The sequence below is a fragment of the Syngnathus typhle genome, linkage group LG2 (assembly GCF_033458585.1).
Source record: "Syngnathus typhle isolate RoL2023-S1 ecotype Sweden linkage group LG2, RoL_Styp_1.0, whole genome shotgun sequence".
In the NCBI taxonomy this organism is placed as follows: Eukaryota; Metazoa; Chordata; class Actinopteri; order Syngnathiformes; family Syngnathidae; genus Syngnathus; species Syngnathus typhle.
In genome coordinates, this window is record NC_083739.1 from 16,477,537 (window position 1) to 16,502,556 (window position 25,020).

The 25,020-nt window shown below is 43.6% G+C and overlaps 3 protein-coding genes and 1 long non-coding RNA gene across 6 annotated transcripts; 1 reads left to right on the forward strand and 3 right to left on the reverse strand.

Moving 5' to 3' along the window:
- Positions 1 to 384: 384 nt before the first annotated feature.
- On the reverse strand, positions 385 to 3,924 carry LOC133149914 (uncharacterized). Its single transcript, XR_009713692.1, has 2 exons — positions 3,743 to 3,924; positions 385 to 2,217 (listed from the first exon to the last, which is right to left on the reverse strand). It is a non-coding gene; the product is annotated as an uncharacterized LOC133149914 (long non-coding RNA).
- Positions 425 to 11,747, forward strand: LOC133149913 (transketolase-like). Its single transcript, XM_061272151.1, has 14 exons — positions 425 to 560; positions 2,036 to 2,153; positions 2,390 to 2,503; positions 2,725 to 2,822; positions 5,420 to 5,611; positions 5,900 to 6,018; positions 6,969 to 7,165; positions 7,391 to 7,555; positions 8,174 to 8,330; positions 8,709 to 8,839; positions 9,268 to 9,351; positions 9,869 to 9,962; positions 10,038 to 10,160; positions 11,099 to 11,747. The coding sequence occupies exons 1-14, from the start codon at positions 454 to 456 to the stop codon at positions 11,284 to 11,286; spliced, it is 1,887 nt and encodes a 628-aa protein (XP_061128135.1). The 5' UTR covers positions 425 to 453; the 3' UTR covers positions 11,287 to 11,747.
- A 2,526-nt stretch (positions 11,748 to 14,273) lies between these two features.
- On the reverse strand, positions 14,274 to 17,294 carry nsun5 (NOP2/Sun RNA methyltransferase 5). The gene is made up of 5 exons (XM_061272729.1): positions 16,897 to 17,294; positions 16,008 to 16,719; positions 15,564 to 15,771; positions 15,048 to 15,212; positions 14,274 to 14,753 (listed from the first exon to the last, which is right to left on the reverse strand). Exons 1-5 carry the CDS (start codon positions 17,107 to 17,109, stop codon positions 14,552 to 14,554), a joined length of 1,500 nt encoding a protein of 499 aa, XP_061128713.1. The 5' UTR covers positions 17,110 to 17,294; the 3' UTR covers positions 14,274 to 14,551.
- Positions 17,295 to 17,927: 633 nt separating this feature from the next.
- On the reverse strand, positions 17,928 to 24,938 carry mybl2a (v-myb avian myeloblastosis viral oncogene homolog-like 2a). Of its 3 annotated transcripts, none has more exons than XM_061269528.1 (12): positions 24,462 to 24,938; positions 22,949 to 23,001; positions 22,694 to 22,765; positions 22,203 to 22,292; positions 21,857 to 22,077; positions 21,640 to 21,760; positions 21,453 to 21,506; positions 21,118 to 21,347; positions 20,277 to 20,979; positions 19,874 to 20,116; positions 19,600 to 19,800; positions 17,928 to 19,038 (listed from the first exon to the last, which is right to left on the reverse strand). In XM_061269528.1, the coding sequence occupies exons 5-12, from the start codon at positions 22,033 to 22,035 to the stop codon at positions 18,430 to 18,432; spliced, it is 2,340 nt and encodes a 779-aa protein (XP_061125512.1). In that variant the 5' UTR covers positions 22,036 to 22,077; positions 22,203 to 22,292; positions 22,694 to 22,765; positions 22,949 to 23,001; positions 24,462 to 24,938; the 3' UTR covers positions 17,928 to 18,429. The 3 variants fall into 3 exon arrangements, with proteins under 3 accessions (XP_061125512.1, XP_061125499.1, XP_061125508.1); XM_061269515.1 differs by having other exon boundaries at positions 22,949 to 23,042; XM_061269524.1 differs by lacking the exon at positions 24,462 to 24,938 and adding an exon at positions 23,149 to 24,421 and having other exon boundaries at positions 22,949 to 23,042.
- Between the last annotated feature and the right edge of the window lie 82 nt (positions 24,939 to 25,020).

Below are 25,020 nucleotides of genomic sequence, written 5' to 3' on the forward strand. Positions count from 1 at the left end.
CATCTGGGGGACGTTGCACTGTTTTGTGGAATTTCCGCATATGGAACGTTATACAAAGATTTTCGTTAATCGAGGCCCCCTATATCTCGTGAATAAAGTGGAATCCCAGTACTACATCACAAGCATGCAATGCGGTGTCGTGGACTGTGACTGTGGGCGCGGCCTGAATGAGACCTTGGCCTCAAACCAAAAGCCTCCTATACTATTGGCTGTACTAGTGCGTGACACCGGAGTATGAGTGAGTGCAGGCTGTTTTTAGCGCGAGATTAGCCATATTTGCTTGCAAACACGCCCCCTCTCCCGCCCCAAAACGCTACCCTCCCTCACCCGTCTCACTTCTGTCACTCTGCTGCAGACGCACGACCACCTTTTTAACCCCTGCAGTCGATCATTGCGCACGCGGAACCATTTTGGGGGTGTTAACTCATTTTAATCTGGGTACACGGGTACAACATGGAAGACTACCACAAACCAGACCAGCAGACGGTGCAGGCGCTCAGGAACCTCGCCAATAGGCTACGGATCAACTCCATCAAGGCGACCACTGCGGCGGGCAGCGGGTAAGAGCGGACTGGATTCCACCTTGATATAAAATACGTGCAGCAGAATTGTCTCGAGACGTGCAGAAAATAGTCGACAACGATGTACTGTACTTTGCTTGGTGGTTTAATGGATCATGAACAGAATGTACTATACGTATTGTACTGTTGTGGGAATTCATTGAATTTGTATGCACGCGTGATCCATGCAAATTGTGGTTTAAAATTCACTTGTGTTGTCGTGCAAGTTTTTAATTAAACGTTTTATCTTCCGTGAAATAAGGATTCGTACTCAAAATTTAAAAAATGAGTGCACAAAATGGTTGCTCATATATTGTACTGTACCTGCCTGCAAGGGAAGTAAACGCATCATGCTGTATCGTATTTCTGAGCATCTTCTGGCAATACATTAATTCTGAAAGATTAAGATTTATGGTTTAGTAAACTAAGTATTCAACCGTTCTGATTATTCGTTTCGGGTTCTGTGAAATACTTTATGCATGAGTAGAAGAAATGTCTTCTTTCCTGAAAGTGAAAATGGATGTTTATTACTGTATGACAGATGCACCATATTTACCATATTTTTGATTAATGTTGGAAGGGAATCGAAAGATTTTAATCATTGTTTTACTCCGTCGGTGGTCCGTCAAAGGAGAAAAAATGACGCGTCATGTTTTTTGCTCTACAATCATTGATTAAAATACAAACATTAAAATGAAGATGAATGCGATTAGATACAGCCAAGAGTAGTCCGAACTGCTTCCGTGTTGGGTTATATATGGAGGAGGAGGAGAAAAAGGAGGAGCCAAGTCCGGTTCGGTGCAGTTGGCGGTCCAATGTACTCAGCGGCGGTACGTGTTGCACAGTCAAAGGCCAAATGGAGCTCTCACGCGCGTCCCGATTTAAGCCGCGCCCGCGAGCACGCTTCAGTCGCTGTTGGGTTAAATGCACAGGATTAAATGGAACAACTAAATCCAGTTAGACTTTCAAAATAAAATCCCCCACTGGAGTGTTAATAAATCACCAGCTACTGTATTGTGAAAGGTTCAATACATGTTGGGTTTCCAAAACGTTTCCTGTCTTTTATTTTCATTTCATCCATCTCAGAGTATTTTTAAGGTTGTGGCTCCCCTCATTTGATCACACTTTCCCTTTCAGGACAGGTTAAGCCTTGATGGAGGAAGGCCGCAGTGAGGTATTTCTGGCATGTAGAGTGGAAATGGAAAGAGCAATAACCTGCAAAATATAATATCGAAAGAGTGTGCATGCAGGAAAATGACAATATCCACTGTGTGCCCATGAGAGGGAAGCCTCTCTTAAAACTCTGTCTACATTTTTGGCATGAAATAACCCAGTATATGCACAGAAACAATCAACCACTGATTTTTTTTTTTTTTTTTTGTCTGTTGTTCTTTGTCGCGTTGACAAACTTTAACTGTGGTCTAAACATTAGACCAAACTATCACCTAATCTTATGTCTGGTTCATTTGTTTCAGTCACCCAACATCATGTTGCAGTGTTGCAGAGATCATGTCTGTGGTCTTCTTTCATACCATGAAGTACCGACCTGAAGACCCTCGCAACCCCAACAACGACCGCTTCATCCTTTCCAAGGTACTTCAGCACATCTGCATTGTCCAGATCCATGGTACTATTCATAACTTGTCTGGTGGGACCGCTGCACGAATAAACATATGGAGGGCCTCTAAATGTATTTCAGTCACTTATTGCAGAGAAAATAGTGTTCAAAATTCCTCACCTGCAATGACATTCTACTGACTCATTTCTGATGATAATTATACAGAGTAGAAGGGCTAACAGACAATTTGGTCTTTGCCACATGTTTTCAGGGCCATGCCGCCCCTGTGCTTTATGCTGTGTGGGCGGAGACTGGCTACCTGAAGGAGCATGAGCTGCTCAACCTGCGCAAGGTCGACTCCATCCTTGAGGGTCACCCAGTCCCGGTGAGGAACCTGCAGAGAGTTCTTTCTGTTTTTCTAGCCCTTCCCAGCTGCTTTTGGACTCTGTTCACACTCAAATTCACACCTTTGGGCAATTTACATTATGCAATTCGTGTTTTTGAAAACACCTTAGTAGACTGGAGTATGTGGAGAACATGCACACGCCAAACAGAAAAGTATGTTTAGCATTGAGAACTATGCTTGTGTTTTGACTCCATCAACAGAGGCAGCAGTTTGTGGATGTGGCCACTGGTTCCCTGGGCCAAGGTCTGGGAGCTGCATGTGGAATGGCCTACACTGGGAAGTACTTTGACGAGGCCAGGTAACCCACAAACTCGCGATACCAACATCGGCTGCCCTCTTGTGGTTATTTTACGATCACAAACTAGAAATTACAAATTAGATGAATAAAAGAAAAGACAATCCCTAATGTAAACCATGCTCACGTTTCTACCCATTTGGTTGAGATCTAAATTGATTGGTTTTTGATTGATTGCTCACTTTATCTGATTATATTCAACAAGTAAAAAAAAACGGTCAATACAGATTTTATTCAGGGAAACGAGTTAATCAAAAAGGCTATTGCTTATCATGCCATTTTGTTTTGACAAAACACATTTCGGCAAAGCAACGCAATGACCGCAACGAACCAAGACAAAATTCATCACCTTACAGAACAGTTATGTCTTGAAGAGTAACGTAAAGCAAAAACAAACCTTTATTACGAAAGGTTTTCACCCAGGCAAAGAAAATTCAGCGATCTGTTTATAGAAGCTTGCTTCATATGTTTTGTGAATACTTTGAGTTAAAACTATCAATTGAACCACACAATGTCGTTTTCATGATTACTCCACAAATGTACACCTTTAACATTTACAGTAGGATGCACACGGAGATTTGAAATAACTTCATTTTTGTTTTTCTCCGAAGATGGGAAAAAATTGTGAAGAATGTACAACTTTGGGTGTTTCCAAAATATATTCCCTAGAAGAATGAATTCACATTCAGTGCCATCTGCCCTCAGACATTTTTGAATAATTCATTCATTAATTGATGGTTGCCAAGACTTGCATCCTGAAAGCGTAAGAGATTGTGAATGACAGCAGCCCATTGTGTCGATGTGACATTTTAGCCTGCAGCGTTACAACAAACGCACCCTGACAGGTACACTCTGGGTTGACATTTGTAAAGCCAACCATGCATATTCACATGCTCACGTTTAGATTTAACATCCAAGATTACCTGTTTAATTTCGTTCATCCTCGTCACATCCTCCATAGATCATTATCATAAAAAAAAAATTAATGGCAATAAGAAAGTATATCGGCTGCATTTTGAATTTTAAGGCCAATGTGGTGGCTGCCGTGATCTTCTCTTGCTCTCTCGCTCTCTCTCCCTCCACGCTGTCAGCACTCACTTGTTTCTGCTCTAATAAGCACACATGCAAGTGCACTCCCGCCACGCCCCATCTCCCCATCTGCTTCACTCCCCCTCACCACTCCCCAAAGTGGAAACGTACACAACATCCCTGTTGCTGTGTCGTCTGCTTTACTGTTTGCTCCACTGTGCGTGCGGCATGCATACATGCGTGCATAAAGCCGCATAGGTCTCAGCCCCCCCCCTGCTGTGATGCTCAGAGCAGCTCATCACTCTACTTCAATGCAACACAAAGGCTCCAAATGTGATCCAATTGCCTTTCGAATCATTAGAATGCAAGACTGATTTGTAATGTAGAGAATGGAGACATTCATATTTTGTACGACTGCAAGGCTTTCATGTCCTGTAACCATCTGGGCATGGCTAAAATCCGTTGCCATGGAGACCTCGCATCACCTACTTCAGTGGTCTGTAGCTTTTTCTAGGTCAAGGAATTGCATTTGGTCGCTTCCAGTTTGACACCGCACGCTTGCATACTGGCCAGTAAAAGCAAACGACTTGTCCCAAACAATCAACCACGCTGGCATTATTTAGAATGTCCTGCTACATCATTGGAAAATAGGAAAATAATGATGACTTTAAAATATTTCCTGGGGTGAAAATGTTGAAATATTCTCAGAAGGTACAGGAAATGAGTCTTGGAATGGACCCAAGCAAGGGTGTGGTCGATCAAGAAGCGCACAAAAGGTATGCATGAACGAACGTGTCAAATGCAGCAGAGTTGAGGGTGATCATGCTGCAATAATCCACCGTAATGAATGTCGAAATATGAGATGATGGAGTGAAACACAGACAGGCAATGAAAGGAACGTGTACTGACTGGAAATGTGTTCTTTAATTGTAAGGAAGGTGTGTGGGTCTTTAGCGTATTAATAGCACATTGTCATTTTTCATTTTACTTTTTCACTTTAAATTTGTTAGAAAATGTCTGCTGTGGTGTGATACGTATTTTCTAATTCAACCGGAAAACTACTAGCCTGGCCCGTCCGTCCGTGACAGCTAGAGGGAAATCCCCAGAGCTGTTCTTCCTTGATTGTTGCTTTAACTGTACACAACAAACATGGCTCTCCCCTCCATCTCGTTGCATCCATCCGCCTTTGTGGAATTCCTTTGGGCTCATCTCTTTTTTCCTTTAGCTTCCGTGCGCTTTGTTGTTTCTTTGCGTGTGAGGTTGGAATGCAAAGTGTCTCTGCCTATCTTACTGCTTTAATAGGAACGTGTCTATTTGACCGGAAAGCTGTCAGCAGTCGTTACTCTGCAGGAGTGAGGACGAGGTCGTAGTGGGTGGGGCGCAACGCCTTTGTGTGTTTAAGCATTACATCAGGCCTGAGTGTGCTCAAAAGGTGCTGCTAAAAACTCCCCAGCTGGTCCAAATTCTGGCTTCTCGAGTGCTATTAAATTAAATGATATTGAAGTTGCAATTGCATATAAGAGAATGCAAATGAAGGGAATGATCAATGACTGGAATGATATTGTGCACAGCTACCGCGTCTTCTGTCTGCTGGGTGACGGCGAGCTGTCCGAAGGTTCGGTGTGGGAGGCCATGGCCTTCGCCTCCTTCTACAAGCTGAACAATTTAGTGGCCATCTTGGACATCAACCGGCTGGGTCAGAGTGACCCGGCGCCTCTGCAGCATCACGTGGAGAAGTACCAACGACGCTGCGAGGCCTTCGGGTGAGCTTGTTACTACGTACAGCTTGGAAATAATAATACTTGTGCTAAAAGTACATTTGGAAAATCTGGTTCAAAGTGGTTCACAAACATTTGACATCAATTACATCACCTCAAAAAACATTTTGCTCTCCAAGTGTCAAATATAACTAAACTGCATGCAATGTGAGGTAGGTACTTGATTTAAAAAATGATTGAACATCTCATTTTTTTAAAATACATTTAAAACTATTCACAATTGAAATAGAATAAATCCCAAACATTGTTGAGAGTTGGAGTATATTTGTGCAGGTGGCATGCCGTCATTGTGGACGGACACAGCGTGGAAGAGTTGTGTAAGGTCTTTGGTCAGCCCCGCCACCAGCCGCTTGCCATCATTGCCAAGACCATTAAGGGCAAGGGCATACAAGGTATTATTGTCCAGCTATTTTAATTCATTAATAACCTATACATTCAATGTATTTTGAAATTTAATAGGAGCTCTTGATGATCTACTCCCACCCTGTCTTTTAATCCCCAAGAATGTGTAGGATAAATCCAGCAATGGCCTATTGTAGTAATGTTTTGTTATGATTAAGGAGGGGAATGTGCGTTATTGTGTGGTCGGGGGGGGGCTCCGGTACATGTGCAGAAGCAGTTGTCATAACATTCTAAGTCTATTGTCCATATGATTCTAACCTTTGACCTTTATTGAAGCCGCTTGTGTCAGTTTGATTTTATGCATGAGCCAGTTATATAGTATGTGGGCAAAAACTGTCACAGCATTCTAAATGGGGTTCGGGTCATTGGTTAGGTGTCATAGTACGGTTTCAAACTAAAGTCAGCGTTTGAAACTAGGGCTAGGGTTTTAAAGTAGGCATTTAAACTAGGGTTCAGGTTTCATAGAAGGGTTTAAAACTAGGGTTAGGCTTTCCAAGTAGGGTTTCAAATGAAAGTTAGGGTTTCACACTTGGGTTGGGTTAGCGTTAGGTTAAAGGGTTAGGGTTATTGGTCAAATGTCGTTATACGGCTTCAAAATAAAGTCCGGTTTTTAAAATAGGTTTGGGGTTTTAAACTAGAATTTGGGTTTCGTAGAAGGCTTAAATTAGGGGTAAAGTTTCAAATGAGGTTAAGGGTTTCAAAGTCGGGTTTTAAATTAAGATTAGGGTTTCTAAATTCATTATGAATTGAATTAATCCCAGGTTTTAAAAAAACTAAATAATGCAATGTTTTCAGAGAACAAAAGTGTTTTCTGTTTGCACAAAAAGGTGTACCAAAAACTGTGGTGCACAAACTGAGGTACAGACCATACCGTGGGTTATCTGTACTGTTGCTGCCCTTCACACCACTGCAAAATGAAAACTACAACCGTGTCTTTCAGCGGCCGAGGATAAAATGGGCTGGCATGGGAAGCCCCTCCCCAAAGACATGGCCGACAGCGTCATCAAGGAGCTGCAGAGCCGCATGGTCAGCTGCAACAAGCGCCTGTATCCTTCGCCGCCCAGCGAGGACACCGCGCCCGTCAGCCTGCGCAACATCCGCATGCCCAATGCACCGAGTTACAAACCCGGAGAGAAGGTAAGCAAAATGAGATGCGCTACCATCCGCGCTTGCTGAAATGCATGACAATTTATCTTTACTTCAAAAAAGTCTTTTTTCATTGAATAAAAGCACACTAGAGATCAAAGTTGTCAAAACTGAGTGAGAAGACCCTTTTTATACACGCAAACCTGACTGGGATTTCCTCTTTGAAACTGCATCATGAAGTGTTGTCTGTCTGTCTGTCTGCACATCTGTGACCAGATCGCCACCCGAAAGGCGTACGGCATGGCTCTGGCCAAACTAGGCCGCTCCAATGACCACATTGTGGCGCTTGACGGCGATACCAAGAACTCTACCTTCTCCGAGCTCTTTAAGAACGAACACCCCAACCGTTACGTGGAGTGCTACATCGCTGAGCAAAACATGGTATGATGGGCCCAGATGCTCTGCTTTTCTCAGGCATGGGCAGTTTAGTATGTCACACATGACAGATGAAACAAGATAATTTCTCCTTTCAAGCACAGTGGACCTCAGAACTTGTTTTTTGTCTTATTTTGTCTGTGCAGACTGACAAAAGTCACTTTTTTAGCTTTATTTTGCAGTTATGCTGCTCTTAATTGTACTCAAATACTATTTAGACACGTGGGATTTTTTTTCGCAAACAATAATAATCATCATGATAACATGAAAAAAAATATATCATTTTCATGTGAGAATAAATAAAAAAAATATATAAAATGAATCAATAAAAATCAGACGTCGCTTTTGAATCGTGGTTCAATGGCATTATTTAAAAAAAACAAACATGAAACGTGCCTGAGAAAAGAAATATGGTTAAAAAAAAAATTAAATTTGACCATAGGGACATTTTCAACCACGGTGTGTTCTCTAATTTCTAACATTACAGGTATATTGGCCAGAGCAAAGAAAAGGGAGATAAGAAAGAATGTTACAGACATGCCAAACGTATTATATTATTCAGAGATTTAAGAGCCACATGGTCTGGCGCTTGAAAATGTTGTCACTCTCACTTCCATCTCCCAGGTGAGCGTGGCCATCGGTTGCGCCGTGCGGGACCGCAACGTGGTCTTTGCCAGCACATTCGCCACCTTCTTCTCCCGAGCCTACGACCAGCTGCGCATGGCCGCCATCTCTGAGAGCAACATCAACCTGTGCGGATCCCACTGTGGCGTCTCCATCGGTCAGCCAATCAAAATTGAGAATAATCTTTGGAGGGGATTCATGGCCACTTTATTTTTTTATGTTAAAGGACTCACTAGTAAATACTTCCCCAGAATGCTTAACTTGATCCTCCCATCTTGTCACCTTCTCCTCCTCCTCCTCTTCCTCTTTCTGGAATCAGCAACCTCCCTCCCCGTGTCCCCCCCACGAGTCACGGAGGCCATCTGATTCTTTCCCCACCTCCTTCCCTTTCACCTTCTCCTCCACTTCCTCAGGTATACTGCATGCTCACTACCTGGATGCATGCTTAGCTGCTAGCATGCTACACATATATGAGCTTCTCTCTTCACGTCTGTTCATGTGTACATGTATGTACTTGTTTTGTGTGCTTGTTTAGGAGAGGACGGTCCCTCTCAAATGGGTCTGGAGGACTTGGCCATGTTCAGAGCCATTCCCGGGGCCACCATCTTCTACCCTAGTGATGGTGTCTCCACTGAGAAGGCTGTGGAGCTTGCTGCTAATACAAAGGTACAGATTATTACCACAGTTACAAATGGAGTAATTGAACTAAACCTGCACATTATTAAAAAAATATGACATCATACCGATAAATGCACATATTAATCACAATTGTGATTAGTAATATGGAATTTAGCATATTAACCCCATAGGGTTGCAGCCATATTGTCCTTTACGCCCACTTTCCGTCATCCCGGTGCCTAAGTGCTCCGATAGTGGCCGTCGTGGCTCACCTGATTTCTGGGTTTGGTCATGTCACGTTCGAAAGTCCTCGGCTATCTGTGATTGTGATTGGCTGCTGACCGGTCCAGGGTGTGCTCACCCGCAACCCTTTGTAGGGACAAATGCTGCAGGAAATGAAAGAATAAATGGATCATTTTCTTTCTGCCCTGAAGACACAGTATAATAGTGAGTTGTGTACCCCCCCCTCCCCCAAGGGTCTGTGTTTCATCCGAACGAGCCGCCCAGAGAACAACATTATCTACAACTGCAACGAGGACTTCCACGTCGGACAGGCTAAGGTTTGTAGTGTTTATTTGTCTCACACAATTTGCCACTAAGTTATTGTGTGAACATATTGCTTCAACATATTTGTTGGCCAGCGAGCAGTTACGAGAAGTAATTAGGTTCAAATACTTTGTATTGTAATGCACTTAGCTGCGTATTTATTTTTCCTCATAATTTTTAACTTGACTAGATGCATTTGAAACATTAATATTTTTACTTTCTACTCCTTACTTGGTCAAAATGGACTAGTTATTTTTTCCCCAGCCTGTGCAGCTGATGGATGACATGAAACAAATACTGTAAATTAAAGGCAACTGAAATTGTAGTTGTGATCTTTTTCTCAAGCAAGATATTCTGACCTTGCTTAAGAGAATGGTTAAACGTTTTCAATTATTGAGGGGGATGCACCTGCAGACCCCCAGCTTCTAGTTTTCACTTATTTTTACCAGTTATCATGAACTAATTTGGCCTTTTTTGGTTGTCAGTTGACCATGATAGCAAAGCTGAGTATGATCTTCCCTTCCACCTCAGGTTGTGTACAAAACCAATGACGACCATGTGACTGTCATTGGCGCGGGGGTGACCCTCCACGAGGCGCTGGCAGCCGCCGAGCACCTGAAAAAAGGTACGGAGAACCTTGTTTTGTATTTTGAATGTGTGGACGCGGCCCCTCAAGAATCCTTTTCTTTCTCCTCCACAGAGAGAATTAACATTCGCGTGATTGACCCGTTCACCATTAAACCATTGGACTCCAAGACCATCATTGACAACGCCAGGGCCACCAGGGGGCGCATCATCACTGTGGAAGACCACTACTATGAGGGCAAGTAATATATTTTGACTTGTGATGTCATCCACTATGGTCCCATTTTTTGCACTTGGAGTGAAAACCACGCAGGAAGGTCGAGAAAAATAAATTCTGAACAATGTCCCTGATAAGATTTGACAAAATATTGTGACTATAATTTTATGCTGTGTGTCAGACGCATGTTTTTCTTGCAAATATAATCAAAATTCAGTATGCGTCGCCCTCGATTGGACTGGAGTAGGACATCTGTCACGCACGTTCTGTTGATCTGAGTCTTGCTTAGGACTTGTTCAGATGATAATTACAATGAATCAATCTACTATTCCCGATTTTGCTCAAAATATTTTATTTCTTTTGCTCTTGTAAATAAAATGGATTGATGCAGAGTAAATTAGTCAAATATAAATGGAATGAGAGAAAAAGATGAGGCTGCAGACAGAGCGACAAGGGAAATGTGTGTAATTCTTGTGAGTCAGGATGGAGATGAGAGGGGAGCCATGAATACAGTATGTCGGTGGGGGGATGGGAGCTGGCACAGCTTGTCAGAGCTTCTTAATTTCCGCTTTGGCCTGTGGGCCCTCGCTGACCTACATACAGTACCAGCGCCATGCATTTAGATGTCCAAAATGTCTTTGTCCACATCTCTATTGTGCCTGTGCATACTGCAGCTTTCTATTATTCTTTATAAGGTGGACCAGCCAGGACTTGTGTTAGCACTAGCATTATTGTTCAGTTGTGTGCAATATTTGTGCAAAGGTATTACACATGATCAATAAATATGTACTCTACTCCGAGACATCATGCTATAAAACACAAATGCGTTAAGAACCAGCATGAACATTTAATTGACTTGTTATAGATTGTTTGATGACCTGTACCTGTACTGTAGTGTACCCCACAATCTGGAAAGGATCGACCCTTTAAGAGTTGCTCTTTGCTGTGCTTCTCACCAGGTGGTCTCGGCGAGGCAGTGTGCTCGGCGGTGGTGAATGAAAGCGGCTTTAGCGTGCACCGCCTGGCCGTGTCGCAGGTGCCCCGCAGCGGCAAGCCCCACGAGCTGCTCCAGATCTTTGGCATCGACCGCGACGCCATCATTCAGGCCGTCCGCAAGGTGCTCAGCGGTGCCGCCAACGCCAAGTGAGGAGAACGAGTGCAGGGGCGCCCCGGTGAAGGTGAACTTTGTCTTATCGCCATGGTGACAACAAACGCATAAGGGGAGTGGAGGGGTCCGACTTCTGGCCCACTCCTCATGAGAAGCCCTTTTACATTGAAAATTAAAAACTGTTATTGATGTTTTTGACACCCAAATGCAATTCTGTTGGAGCGCACACATGCACCATTTTCCCCTTTTCTCTTTCCCCAAGAAAGTTCTGATACTGCTGTAGTGTAAAAGTGAGCAAAGTAAAGTGACGTTTTGTTTTTAAATCATTTTTATGGAACCCTTCTCTTCTCGGGTGCAGCGCCACACCCACTCTCAATTGTAAGCCCCACCTACTAGTAGTGACATGGTTTGTTTCGGAGCACTGACTGTTTTTAAACCCTTTTTGCCCCTCACTTGTGACAAGATGGTCTCACACCAATAAAAGGATGCTTTCTTCACAACACTTGTGTCTCACTTTTTTTGCAGCACATACAACTTGAAAACAATTTTCATAGTATTGTGCACTGCTTCAGATGATGTAATTGGATAATAAACATAAAATACAGTAAACAACTGTATCGATGTCAGGGGTGTCGACATCCAGCCCTCCAGGGGCCGCGTTCCAATATGTTTTCCAAGTTACCCTCGTTAAACACATCTGCGTGAAAAGATTTGGTTCATTTTCACGTTCTGCAGAGCTAAAACTTTTCACGCAGGTGCACTTAACGAGGGAATCTTGGAAAACATGTTGGAATGCGGCCCAGAGGACTAGAGCTTGACACCTGTGACCTTTGACCATGATATTTCCCTAATAAAGTGGCCTGTTATTAGGTACAATGGCGGTGTACCTAATGGAGTGTCCAAGTGACGTCACAGATCAACCAGCCAATCAGAAAGTGGGGGTGAGGGCGGGTCTGGCAATTTCCACTTAAACCAGGGGTGTCGACCTCCAGTCCTCGAGGGGCCGCGTTCCAATATGTTTTCAAGTTACCCTCGTTAAAAACACCTGTGTGAAAAGTTTTAGCTCTTTTCACGTTCTGCAGGAGCTAAAAGTTTTCACGCAGGTGCACTTAACGAGGGAATCACACGGACACTCCATTAGGTACACCGCCATTTTCAAGTGTACCTAATAACAGGCCACTTTATTAGGGAAATATCATGGTCAAAGGTCACAGGTGTCGAGCTCTAGTCCTCGGGGCCGCATTCCAACATGTTTTAAAGGATTCCCTCATTAAACACACCTGTGTGAAAAGATTTTGTTCATTTTCACGTTCTGCAGGAACTAAAACTTTTCACGCCCCGCCCCCTACACTATTGGATTTCACCACGCCCCCTAGGTAGTGGGCGTGATCCCTTGGTTTGCTCCGCCAACTTCGGGGTGGGGCTGCCCTATGTATTTAGACATAAATATTCGCATTCGATTGCATATGCGTACGCCTACAAAGCAAGGTTCCAATTTTAAAAGCACACTTAGGTATATGCTCACACCAGGGATTGAACCACGGTCGTTCCGTGCAAGAGGCCGTGTCACTAACCAGTCAGCTATTTCGACCTGTCCGCCCTTGAATGTCTGGACTCTTTTGTTCTAGTGACGTGCATTCCTTTAGAAGGGTCACTCAAAAGATTTGTTCAAACGAATCGTTCACCGCATCGTTCGCAACACATTCTTATTTATTTATTCTTTTTTTTTTTAACCTCGTGTAGTGTACTTATTGAAGTGTCCATGAGGTGTACCTAATCACAGGTCACTTCATTAGAGAAAAAGCTTAAGTGAAAGTGAAAAGTGCCACACCCACCCTCACCGCCACCTCCTGATTGGCTGTTTTATCTGTGACGTCATTCGGACACTCCATAGGGTACACCGCCATTTTCAGGTGTACCTAATCACAGGCCACTTTATTAGGGAAAAAATCATGGTCAAAGCTTAAATGAAAGTGAAAAGTGCCATTTATTTTATTTATTTTGAACAAATCGTTCACTTACGAGCACACACTAGCTTTCAATCAATATTTGAAAAACCTGGCATACATAACATTTGACATACATTACAATACATACACAATATATATTCTATTTAATCGTGTTTTTAAACATTTACTTATGTTTGAATAATTCTAAATAGTAATAATTAATGTTGGTATTTCATTATTCCACACATTTTTTTTATCATCAGAATTATTACACCCAAGACTTTTGCCCCCAGTTTTCATATTTAATTTTCTTGTTAAGTCTTTGAAATGTTACTATATTTGGTATTGTTTTGTCCATTAGCCTTGCGATGAAGAGCTGATTAAAATCATTTGTCTTTGTCTTGTGCAGTCAACGTCCTTGCTACATTGAATTCAGCATGACATTATTAGATGTGATGTTTGCAATGACCATTGACCCCGCCACGCCTATAGCCCATCAGGACTCTGTCTGGTCTTGGAAGTGTTGTCAGCTGTGTGTGCGTGCGTGCGAATGCACAGTGTATTTCACACACTGTAAGCCGTACATGCAGCTGTCAATCTGCAATCTGCTGTAAGGATGTACCCATGACAGAAACAGAAACACACACACACACAGCAGCTTCAGTCACTTTACATTATTTTAACCTCCCAGTCACTACTACCCCCTGCAAAATGTGTGTTGTCTGAGGAGCCTTGCAACTATCTGCCCATCAAAGGAATATGGAAGATATTTCATGTTCAGACTGAAAAATAGGTCAAAAGTAGTGTGTTGCGAATAATGAAGACAGCCTGTGAAATCAAATGAGAAGATGAGGGAGGATGTGTGATGTTAAGAAAGAGGACAGAGACCACAGCAGAAAGAACAAAGCCACCACACACACCACTAAAGTGCAATAATAAAGCTCCAGCTATCTAGATTTGATTGTAGCGCCCCCTTCCGTTGATATTACGATTTGCACTGCTATTCCAGTTGTGTTCAAAATAGAGGGGTCTTTTGAATACGAATTGGCTTGGTGCTCTACTAAGCTATTCAAGGACTAAGGTTATAATTCATCTTTATTTTCAATCTCTTAGTAGTGTCCAGGCAGTGTGGAAATGGTAACGCCCAGCACCTAATAAGGTAAAGTACTCGAGAACATGGATGGAAATGCCATGTGGTACATTTAATACAACTAAAAATAATAGTTTACTTGGAAGCAAAAGGAGCCGCAGGAACTTTAGAAAAGGCACTTACATTTTTTGTATCATGTAGACTTTTTAATAAAAATGGAAAAGCATTAGTCATGCAATCCCGTTGTTCACAACATGCTGCCAATTCAGTCTTTCGATTCAGTTATCACACTTTTGCCTTTCTTCTTCCGCTTCCTCCTCTTTTTGGTCTTCTTCTCACCTAGCTTGCCATCTTCAGAGGCCGTTGCTTTGTCCTCGCACTCTGAAGGTTCAGGCTGGTTGGGACTGGGAGCGTCTTCAGGGGTCTTCTCACAGGCAGGGAGGCAGGTCACCGCCATCTCGGGATGCCTATATCGCGCAAATACATTGATCAAGACTGGAAGCGGTTTATTTTTTTCCCATAATGTGCATTAAAAGTACTTTCATCACTGCCATTAACCTAACTCAAGTTCAAAGTTAGACTATTGTTAACATACAATAGGAAACGCTATGGACCAATGTAATATTTTCAATTGAAATCTTATTTTGGGATGTTGTTAGCAGGGTCTTTTGTTTGCCTCGATAAATTAGTCCAGATAAATAATAATTCAGAGTGAAAAATCAAATGGATACATCTGTCTTCTCAAATGCAGGATCGTCTACCTTGTCTGTAGCGTTAGCTGTGGCATCAGATTCTCAGCTTCATTGCAACGCTCCAGCAGAGCCACAAAGAATCCATGCGTGCGCATCCCGTTGACGCTTGCCCGGAGACACTGAGATAGGGGTGGCAGGCCTCGTTCGGGCCACCCAGGCAGCAGTGGCACCAGCCTGCGGGTACGCAAAACACAAGCTGGTAAGGTGTTTTAAACCGGCCATTGCTAGCTGGAATGAAGTTATTCCTAGCATTGTGATCTGAACTGTACTGCATGGTGTTTGTAGACTAGAAATCATGTTAAGATGAGTGACAGTTACAAATAGTAGTTCATTTGTGTTTAAATACAATAAAGCGAATCATTTCTTAGCAGAGTTCGAAATGTGTCTGTTCTCAAAACTGTCTGTTTCTTTGTTTAACCAATAACTCAATCCAAGAGTCACCAAGAAAATCAATTCGAAACTGATTCGCAACAGCCCTAATTTTAGAAGCGTCACTGACTGGTGAACTGGGCTGAAAGGGGGCACCTGAAGCCGGGGTTCTGCTGAAGACAGGCCGTTACGACCTCCTCGTTCTCCTGGCTGTGGACAGAGCAAGTGGAGTAGATTAGGCGCTTCAGCCGGGGAAACCGGAGTCCATGGTTCAGGCAGCGCAGCTGGAAGGAGGCCAGCGAAGCCAGACGAGATGCGTCCTTTTGAGGATCGGCAGACGTGCGGTCCTGGAGACACACCATGCCTGAAACAAACATGTGCACACTGACTGAATATAAAATTTACAGTGGATAGAAACCAGTTCGTTTTTTGTGATCTACAAAAAAGGGACACCAAGGCCGATAATAATCTTTTCCACCTAACCTGTAAAACTGAATTTAGAAAATTAAACCTTCTAGAAAGTGGAAGTAAAAGTAAAATGAAATGTAAATTGAGACAAGCTCCTCATTATTTCAACATAAGAGCGGCGAAACGTTCTACCTGAACCGCTGCAAGAGGGATCGAGCAGGATGTATTCCACGCCCCCGTACAACTTGCTTTCCGGGTCCACCTTGAGGAAGTCCTGATTGGCCAGCTTATGACAAGTGACGCCGGCTCGCAGCATGAGGGTGGACATGGTGGCCAGACGCTTGGCATCCAAATCAAAGGCAAACAGCCGGCCTCTGTTCTTCATGATGGCGGCCAGGTGGCTGCTTTTATTCCCCGGGGCAGCGCAGGCGTCAATGACATGGCTCCCAGGCGGTGGATTGAGTAGAAAGGCGGGGAGGCAGCTGGCTTTATCCTGAAGAATAATGTGGCCGGCCTTGTACAGGAAGTGGTCGTGGAAGTCCGTTTTAGGCGGGAAGACCAGCACCTCTGGCAGGTGAAGGTCCTTCACAAACTCCCTTGCCGTGAGGGTCAAGTCATCCAACTTGGAGGCCTCCCCCTTGTAGGTGAAGCCCTCCCGCTTGAGGTAGTCCACAGTGTCCTCCATCGTGGTCTTCAGGATATTGACACGCGCGTACCTGGGTAGCTGGTCACCAACGGGTTCCCTGATGTTACTGGCGAGGAGGTCTTCATTCCTGCTGACTTTTCGCTTGACTTTCATGAGGGCCAACTCGGTCTGCAGCCTGGAGCGATGCTTCATCACCAATGTCTTCCAGGAGCCGCCGCACTTGAGGCCTTGGCCCATGAGCAGGTCAAAGACTAGAACCTGTGGTGGAAAATATAAATCATTTTGAGATACAAAATCTTCCGTATTTTCGCGGGAAAAAAAAGACCTGATTAAAACTAACAAGCCCGCTCTAAAAACTAATTAAAATTCCCATATTCTAACCCTGCCCGGAACACACTGAAACGACAGCAAATATAGAACATTTCCATTCCCCACCTTGGCCAGGGGCATCTTCAACTTGGTATATTTCAGCAGCTTGGTGGACGCGATGATGTCCTCCAAGACGGACGAGAATTTCTGGGTCTGGCAGACGAGAGCGAAGAGCTGCTTGATGTTGGCGAATTTACTTTCATACACCAGCGTTTTGAGAGCACCCTGTTGCTTGTCCACCTTGTCCAGGATCTCAGCGGCTTTCGTGTACAGCGCCATGGCGAAGAGAACCGTTCACGAGCTCGATGAGCTAGCGGTGAAAACTAAAAGGCAACGTCCTTGCGTAACCTTACTGTTCTTATTCAGGCTCTCTGTGAACAAAACTAATGTGAAGATGGGCGAAATATAGACGACGAGAGAGAACACGCGTGTAGGAACTGGTTACCATCACCTCGGAAGTGAACCCAACCTCTGACGTCATCATTACGCGCAGACAAGTGTCAAAATAACATGCTCTGACAAAGTGCAATAACATGTATGAGATTGGTTAGGTGCTCAAGTAGCTCTCAGTTTCAAAAAGCCGTTGAGGCAGAAAGTTTAAAATTCCTATTTCTAATTTTTGTAACTCCTTGTAGTCCAGTGCAGTGTTCCTAATAGTGAAAATTATATTAATATATATTTTTTATTTATTCCCTTTTGTTTTATTGCTGACTAAGTTTTGGAAGGGTTTATTATATAATCTAAATTCTGGTGATTATAACACCACTTTGCAAACGTTGGCTTACATTTTTAAGGTATCAGGCATACTTGATGAGAAAAGAAACACATTTACCTGGATTAAATCCACAAAATCATCAGACACATTTGCATCAGCAAATATAAAATGAGGCTTCTCTTTTGGGTGGTTGTAGCAAATTTCAAGTTTCCTCCAGTTCAGCACCAAAATGCAATACTGCCTTTGCAGTTACCAGCGTCACCCAATCTTGTGTAGTCGTCAAATAACAGTTGTCACGATGTCTGTGGTTTTAGGGGCAGAAGCGTCTTAAAATTAGGTGACAACAATGTCATTCATAGTTTACCTTAATTATTATGAATGATTTATATTGACATAAGCTTTTATTATGGGCAGTAAACACTGGATCAATCTTGTATTTACAAAATGTTCAATAGCACTTGTACTCATAAGGGTCGCTTGTGAGCTGGAGCCAATCAAACTGACCTTGTGCCAGAGGACGCGTGCCACCGATCTGGTGGACGCCCAATTGCAGAGCACATATACTAGACAAACAGCAATTTAAAGTCACGTTCAGTTCTATGAACAATTCAGAGTCTTCAAGCATGCTTGTATTTTAGAATGCAGCAAAGAGCAACGCCAAGCAATAACAAGCAGAATTTCAAACAGTAAGACCGGAGTCAAGAGCCAAACTGTAAAACTCTGAGTTGTGAGGCAGATGTGCTAACCATTCTTTTCTTTACCGCAAAGAAAAAACTCAAGTGGCTATCTGAATTGACAATTGCAATTTTCTATAACCAATGTTTAAAAAAAAGTGATTTGCATAGCAGCTGCTATCAGCATACACATTACAAAGAATCACCCAATCACTTGGTCGCTCTGTGTTTAGTGACCCCACCAGACTTTTTGCCAGTCTTTGTCTTCAAAGAGTTTTTGTAAAGAAGGAGTCTCTCTGTGGTGTGAGGTGGCATGCGGTTCCGTTTGGCCCGTACGATACAAGCTGCCATCGGGCAAAGCCTGTCGAAGCCCCCTGAGGTAGCGGGTACCGCCAGAAGTCGCTTAGCAATGCCTTGCAGTTGTGGGAAGCGAGTGGCCGATTTCCAGTAGAGCAAACTGGAGCCGTTTTCCCACAGCGGCTCAGACAGGTACACGGCAAGTTCTGAGGTCACGGTCTTTGATGGAAGCTGGGGGAGGCTGTTATCTGCTTTGCGCTTGATGCCGACGACATTAATGGAGTCACGGTTGTCGTCCGAGCTCCCCCCAGTGGCCTCTTTCAGGCTGACGGCCGCCGTTTCCTCACTGCTGTCCGGCGGCTGGTCTCCTTCCTCATTTTTCTGGTGTTCCTCCGCCGTCGAAGTCAGATCAGTTGCGTCTGCCTGGCTCCCCAGTGCCGCCTCCGCAATGACACGAGCCTCATATTTTGTTGGAGGTGTTAGGAAACCTGTCTGGTCTTCAAGGTGGTCATCAGTGAATGTCTGATCAAGACAAGTGAGAATTTCAATTTAGTGTGAAAATCATAATAGAGCATTGGTTCCACCAATCACAAAACGCATTCACATTCCTCTAGGGTTCCACTGTCGACAATTCCAGCTCGGAGTGTGAAGTTATTTTATTCATTTGCATAAACAATAACAAATTTGTTCTACGGCAGACGAGTCTGTCAGCAACACATGCTCGAGCATCCAGGACTTCAATTTAGCATTGGGCTTGACTCAAGTGAGACGTCACATACGTCCAGTGATGTAGTGGTAAAGGAATTATGAAGGGAAATAGCAACTACTGTCACAAAATTTAAAAAACTGCGTACAAAACTGTTTTTATACTCAAGGGCCACATTTGAGTTTTAAAAAGCGACAGACAGACGACGTTGTTTGCAGATAGTTTATGTGATCTGTCCATCAAAGAAGCTCTCCAAACACTTTTTTTCATTAAATCAGCAAAACATATTTTTTGTTCAGTATCTCTGCAGCATCGTAGCAAATGGCCCATGGACCGGGTACCAGTCAACTATCTGGTGGTTATAGTACATAGCGTACCTTCAGTTTGTTCCTCGGGTCGAACACAGCAGCCATTATCACGTCTTCCTGGTGAATGAGGGACTGGAAGTGAGTATGGAGGCCCGTGCGCAGGGCCTTTTTGAAGTGGGTGTAGTTGGTGCTACAGCCTTCCAATGTCTTATCGAGGCTAACCAGAGAGGTCAGGACATACGAGATGGCCACTGCATTTCCTAACAGGACCTAAAGACGAGAGCAGACAAAAAATGACACTCTCACATTGCCTTCTAGCATATAACTTCCGATCATTCCATACCTGCAGGGCTTCCTGGAAGGGCTCCAGGAGAGCCAGGATATCAAGCACTTGCTCCCTCTTGACCATGATCAGAGGCGGGGCGCTGGCCGTGTCACTGGCCTCGCTACGAGCTTGCGCCAGGACGGTGAGGATCCCGTTCCAAGCCGACTCCTGCACCATTCGGCGGAGGGACACCATCATGGAGTTCCAGCGACAGTGGTTGGAGGGCGGACACAAAGACACACTGCACTCCTTTAACAAAACCTTCACCAGGACACAGAGAGGCGACAACATGATTTGGTTGTGGACCAGCCAACCATTTGTAATCCAAGCAATTAACTTTAACTATCCAGACGATCAAGGCAACTGGAATTAGAAGACATAATATGAAAATGGTTCATAGCGTGCACATCCATTTTCATACCTCACTCCAGTACGTGCTGCCCCTGAAGAACGCCACGACATTGTGGACATGTGAGAGGAGGTTTTCCACCACCCTGGAGTTCTTCAATGCCTCACTGATCACCAGCTGTAGCGTTTTTGCCACACAAGTGATTTTGGTCCCAATCTTGACCTCTGAAAATGGGGACTCCGATTCAGGCATCCGGTCTGACAGAAAGGCCACGACCTCATCTCCGTCTGGCTCCCCACGGTTCGACGGGCACATGATCTTGTAGTCGCAGAAGACACTATTTGCAGCCAGCACTTCTTTGGCGTGGTTGACGAGGACGTAGCCGATGCTCTGCGGAAAGACTCCGTAGCCCAGCAGCACGCCCTCCAGCTCTTTGGAGACTGCGCCGCTCAGGTCTGTGCGGCTCACGTGCCGGAAGGCCACAGTCGGCCGGCGGATCTGCCACGCCTCACTGATGAAGTGGAGCTGCACGATGACCACCGACTCATCCATCGAATCGGCCTGCGCGCCCGCCCAGAGGTCACAGGTCACATGAATAACACCCTTTCCATCTTTAGATTTGCACAGGCAGGCCTTTAAGTCACGGATGAGCTGTGGTCTGACAGTTCTCTCCACGTCGTCGTAAAGCTGCAAGCTGACGGCGCGCTGGGACAGCTTGTGGTATTCGGGGCCGATGGTGCCCATGAAGGAGCGGAAACCTGATCCCTCCACAAAACTGGGAGGGATAATGAAATGATGTTGTACAATTTTAAGCACACTGCTTGGAACATAATGTCAAGAGACTCTCTGTCAGTCCCCCTAAGTAATCAGAGACATAATAACACATCTCAAGTGAGCATCATTCAAGATCTACCTGAGCGGCAGCATGTCCTCAGCAATCATCCTCAATGCAGCGTCAACTAACTTTTTCTGATCCGCCGCCGCCTCTGCTGCTGCGGGTGCTGTGGCTGTCACACCACTGGAGCTGGGTTGGGTGGGCAATGGGGCAATCTTTGGAGACCTGGTTCTTTTTGATGCGACAACATTACCGGGTGCAGTGGATTTCTTCTGGGGGATTTTGCGCATTTCTTTCTTGTCTTTGACCTGCAGCAATGCAGAGAGTAAAGGAGGTAAAAGAAGGAGTCTCGCAAGTCATGTATTTAAGCACCTTTTCAGGATCTGATACTGTAGAAGCAACATGGAGCTTACCACTTCGGGAGTTACTGGCATGGTGTCCAGTAACGTGTCACACTTGAACTTCACCTGCAAAATATAATCAATGCAATTGCATCACAATCTCAGAACGCAAGAATAGGCCATGTTTGTTTGAGAAATAATCCTGACCAACAACAATATGCGGACACGAGCATTTCAAAAAGCCATTCTCTTGTCATACCCTTCCTTCCACAAACTGCTGAATATCGACGGAGATGGTCTCCGAGTTATTTTTGAGCTGGCCCAATTCAGCTTCCGATTTGAGCGTGGAGTTCCAGTGGCTCCTCACCGCGTACTCTGTCCTGCAAACACACACAAACATCACACACATCACTGGATGTTCCAGTGCCAATGTCCGAACGACTTAAAGTGGCCCGACGCTCAATATAGCATCCTACCTTCCAGGAAGCAGCTTGGCAATCTCAGCCCAGCGGTTGCCAAAGACGGACTGGGCTTTGTAAATGATGAGATCCTCCTCGTGGGTCCAGTTGGACTTCTTTAACGTGGGCTCCAAGTGAGACAGCCAACGCTCACGACACTGATTCTCCATCCGCCCGTTCAGCTGCTTGCAAATCATACTCCAGCGATTGGTGCCAAACCTGCCCACCAACTCTTTGATCTGCTCAAGGAGAAAAAAGCACAATTGCTTGATTATGAAAAGATGATGTAAAATCTGAAAAAAACCACTGGCTGTCTACCATAATTCCTAAAATGTTTTATTGTACGAGAGTTGAGATTTGTCACCTTTTCATCTTCCTCTTTGGACCAGCATTCTGCTACCACATTTCCAATCAGACTTTTCCAGCGTTGCAAACACTGCAATTCTGTCTTGCCCTGTCAAGTAACGGGACAAAATAGATCATTCCTTACATTTCTAAGCTTCTGTGGTCCGGAACTGACTCCATCTATAAGTAATCACAATATAATACGACAATTTTCAATTATTAGTTCACATTTTGTATATTCATACTGTAATATACAACCCTTTACAAAAATATTACTTTTGTATAGTCTTTACTTTTAGGGGAACGGCATAAAATACCAAATTATATATGAGGCACACTATAAGAAAACACCACATGAGTAATGAGTATAAAGTCAAATTTGATATAAAAACCTAGATTGTGTTGATGTCAAGTATGTAGTGGAGCGACGCAATGCCATGTGGGCCCAGGATAAAATCGGGCCACTATTAATTGTTCCATAGCTGAAATCTTCTTGTAATAAATTCTTACCGGTAACAGAGTAGCGACAGTATTCCAGTTCCGTTCTCCAAAATTCTGGACAAGGATTTTCAGGTTTTCATCCTACACATTAGAGATAATTAGGTGAGAGATGTGGTTTTTCATGTAACAGTTTTCTAATAGAGAGGAAAATAGCTCATAATATTGTACACTGATTCACTTCATTCAAGCAGTACTGCATATGTATATCTACCTATGTATATGCACAGATTGGTGATGCCCGCGCCTACTCGAGTAACAACTAACCTCTTCCAGAGTCCATCTTACTTTGGGGCCAAGCTTGTCCACAGAGCTCGAGTCTGTGTCAAAACACAGAGCAACATCAGCCTTTTCTGCCATACTGTAAATACACATTGACAATGAGCTGAAACACTGGGGAGGAAGTACACAGCTTGCACAATGTAGAAAATCAAAGACGTCAAATGCATAGAAGAGTGGTTCTTAACCTGGGTTCGATCGAACCCTAGGGGTCAAGTGAGTCGTCTCAGGGGTTCGCCGGAGCCTCCACTGCAGAGGTCTGAACACACCCGATTTATCGTGTAAATTCGTGATGACGCATATCTGAATTGGTCTTGCAAAGCAACAGCAGATGTCAATTTGACTTGCAGGTATGTCATTTGTTTTGAATTCATGCATTGTGTTGGTTTGGTACTTTGAACAAGGTGATGTTCATGCACGGCTTACTTTGTGCACCAGCATTGATGTCTTGAATTTGAAAAAAATGATTTTATTTTTCACTAATGAAGGGTTCGGCGAATGCACATATGAAACTGGTGGGGTTCGGTACCTCCAACAAGGTTAAGAACCACTGGCATAGAAGGAACGCGAAAAGGAGGCTTTCAGCTTGTCTTCATTCCACCCTCAATGTGGAACAAAGAAGCAATATGGCCTCGAATTAAAATATTTTTCTCACCGAAATATGTTATTATTCAATTTTTGCAAATTTTTACCTTTCTGTAGTTAGATTAGTTTTTGCCTCAAGCCCAAATTCTCAGATACTATATATCTTTTTCTTTACAGATAATGAGACCATTTATTTTTTCTTCCAGTTTGTCAAAACATAGCACAGAAAATGCAAATACAATGCTTACTGAATTAACGTTGAAATGGTCAACAATTTCAAAATACAATGAGCTTGTCTAAATTTCCTGCAACACTATCTGTTGTGACGACGTTGTTACTACAAGCGTTGCATATCAGACAGTGGAGACACACTTAACCAGAAAAATATGTGGTCGTTTGATTATGGCATGAATTTGAGACATCGGGTGTTTCCATTCAGTCATAAGAGACCCTGTTATCGCATTGAGTGAAAACATTTGAGCAAATTGAAACTTTTCTATTTGTTACTATTTTGTTTGATTGTGTGCTGGAGATTTCGTGTGCCTTGGCTTTAAAAGCAATGGCCAAGATGGCAGTTTTAAAAACGCAAAATGTTGTAGCTGACCAAAGACCATGGTTATGTTGTTTACACATTTGCAAAGAGATGATACGAGTCCGCATTCTATTCACCAATTGGGATGCAAATAAAGCCGCAATTTCTCTATGTTTATAACATCATTCACAAAGTGTTCGACTCAGGTGGAGAGGACATTTTAATGCAGTTTAATGCACGTGCACCTCTCCACGACGGCTAGCTAACGTTAGCTCCCTTAAATGAGCTGATAATAGCAGACGCAAAACAAACAAATAAGCGTGAATCAAAACGAGAACATTAAGCTCACGTAGACCGTTCATATTTTATAGGAACAATGCTCACGTTATTTGTCCGAATGGGTAAATAACTCCAGCCAGGTGCCAACTAGCAAGCTAGCATGTTCACACGAACGCATGAGTGATTCTGCTGCTAAATGCTAATTATGCTCACAAAAAAGTGTAGCGCCACCTGTGGCCAAAACAGCAAATGCAACACTGGAAACGTGACGTGTTGTTATCCTCGTCACTCGGATATGAACAGAAAAGTCAATAAACGAAAGAGAGAGGTTAAACTAACACCTGACTATTTTATGAAAACACAGTTCACAATAATAAAATAAGAAATAAAATAAATAATAATAAAATCAATCTGCTGGATGGCAAAAGCTAGAATAAATTTGTGTATCCACCTGATGCAATCCATACAATAGAAGCCATGGCCTCCTGTACAAAATATCAGCTTTGTGTTAAACTGTGACTACATTGAAACAAGATCATTATTTTAATATTTCAAAATCTGTTTGATATATTTGATCATTTCACCAGAGAGAGTGGCAAGTCAAGTCAAGACAAGTGTTGACAAGGACAAGGAGTACTCTTTCTGTTCTCAGTGCAAAAAAAAG